At 37.7% G+C, this 1920-nt stretch overlaps 1 protein-coding gene across 1 annotated transcript; it reads left to right on the top strand.

Moving 5' to 3' along the window:
- The first annotated feature begins 743 nt into the window (after positions 1 to 743).
- On the top strand, positions 744 to 1676 carry LOC101620853 (olfactory receptor 4C16-like). Its single transcript, XM_004682803.1, has one exon. The coding sequence runs from the start codon at positions 744 to 746 to the stop codon at positions 1674 to 1676; it is 933 nt and encodes a 310-aa protein (XP_004682860.1).
- Positions 1677 to 1920: the final 244 nt, after the last annotated feature.

Raw genomic sequence — 1920 nt, 5'->3', positions numbered from 1 at the left:
CTCATTTGGAATGCTCTTACAGGTAAGTGACAGATTACTTACATCTTTTATTGAAAGGCATCATTATGGAATAATCCAGCCTAATTCCTATATCTATGTCTTGTGCCATATTGCTTCCACTTCCTTTCAAAAAGGAACACAAAAAGTGAGCAATTTTTAAAGTTTCTGTGAATATTCTGAATATAGAAATAAAAATGACATTTGAAACAAAGCAACATACACTTTCATTAATATGAGGAGAATGTATATAATAGTGAATATAGATGAAGAAGATTTACTCTATGGGATTGGAGTGGTGTGATTTTACATTTATGTCGTGAGCTGTAGGGGCAGTGAAATGCATCTACAATGTGGAATCGTACACCGTGCAAACCATGCATAGGTCTCATTTATTGAATATGAAAAAAATGAAGTTCAAATGAAGTCATATCTCAACTTTCAATTTACTGTTTTGTAAAAATGAATCAGAATGATGTAAAAGTTACAAGGAATTGTATTTTAAGAGCATCTCAGAAAATAGAATATTGACTAACTGATAAGAGATACATAATGACCTATGAAGTGGTCGTTGTCATTACAGCAAAGTGTGGACATAATTTATTAAGAAGTCACTGCTAAAATGTCCATTATAAAGAATATTCATTTTTAAATATCCCACAATTCACACATCACACTATTAATTAATTTTTCTACTTTTGCAGATTATTCAACGATACTTAAAATTTCTCATCATTCATGAAATCATGTATCTAGACCATAATGTGACTGAGTTCATTCTGCTTGGGTTGACCCAGGATCCTGTGAAAAAGAAAATAGTATTTATCACCTGTTTGTTACTCTATCTGGGAACATTGCTGGGTAATTCTCTGATTATTGCGACTATCAAGACCAGCCGGGCACTGGGCAGCCCTATGTACTTCTTTCTTTTTCACTTGTCTTTATCTGATACCTGTTTCTCTCTTACGATAGCCCCTCGAATGATTGTGGACAACCTTTTCAAAAGTAGCACTATCACTTTCAATGAGTGCATAATCCAAGTCTTTACATTTCATTTCTTTGGTTGCCTGGAGATCTTCATCCTAATCCTCATGGCTGCTGACCGCTACGTAGCCATCTGTAAGCCCCTGCACTACATGACTATCATGAACCGACGTGTTTGTACTGTGTTGGTGACTGTGGCCTGGGTGGGATCCTGTGTACATTCTTTAACTCAGATTTTTCTGACCTTGAGTTTACCTTTCTGTGGCCCCAATGTGATTGATCACTACTTCTGTGACTTGCAGCCCTTGTTGAAACTTGCTTGTGCGGACACCTATTTGGTCAACCTGCTCTTGGTGTCCAACAGTGGGGCCATCTGCACAGTGAGTTTTGTCATGCTGATGTTTTCCTATGTCATCATCTTGCATTCTCTGAGAAACCACAGTGCTGAAGGAAGGAAAAAAGCCCTGTCCACCTGCATCTCCCACATCATTGTGGTCATCTTGTTCTTTGGTCCTTGCATATTTATATACACACGCCCTGCGACCACCTTCCCCATGGATAAGTTGATAGCTGTGTTTTATACACTTGGAACTCCTTTGCTCAACCCTCTGATTTACACTCTGAGAAATGCAGAAGTGAAAAATGCCATGAAGAAATTATGGAGCAAGAAGTTGGTCTCAGATGATAAAAGGTGAATGGAAATTTCACATTTTTCTTTGTGGTTTGGATTGAGCTATAATAAACCCATACAGAATATTACCTTCTGTTGTAGAGTTCATATAACAATAACTTAGGGCATGAGGATTCTTTCAGTAAAATAGCTAATGTGAACACATACACTGGGTAGTGGTGAGTCAGTTTTACGTAAGAGAATAGCCAACGCGAGGCACAGCCATTGGTGTCTTGCTTCTAATGATCAACTTGTGTTTCTGGCTTTCT

Source organism: Condylura cristata, unplaced genomic scaffold (assembly GCF_000260355.1).
Source record: "Condylura cristata isolate star-nosed mole 26May11 unplaced genomic scaffold, ConCri1.0 scaffold00015, whole genome shotgun sequence".
NCBI lineage: Eukaryota > Metazoa > Chordata > Mammalia > Eulipotyphla > Talpidae > Condylura > Condylura cristata.
The sequence above is the reverse complement of the archived record's forward strand: the minus strand, read 5'-3'. Positions and strand labels throughout refer to the sequence as shown.

Coding starts and splice junctions, on each gene's coding strand:
- LOC101620853 (XM_004682803.1), top strand. CDS start 744: ATGTATCTAGACCATAATGTGACTGAGTTCATTCTGCTTGGGTTGACC.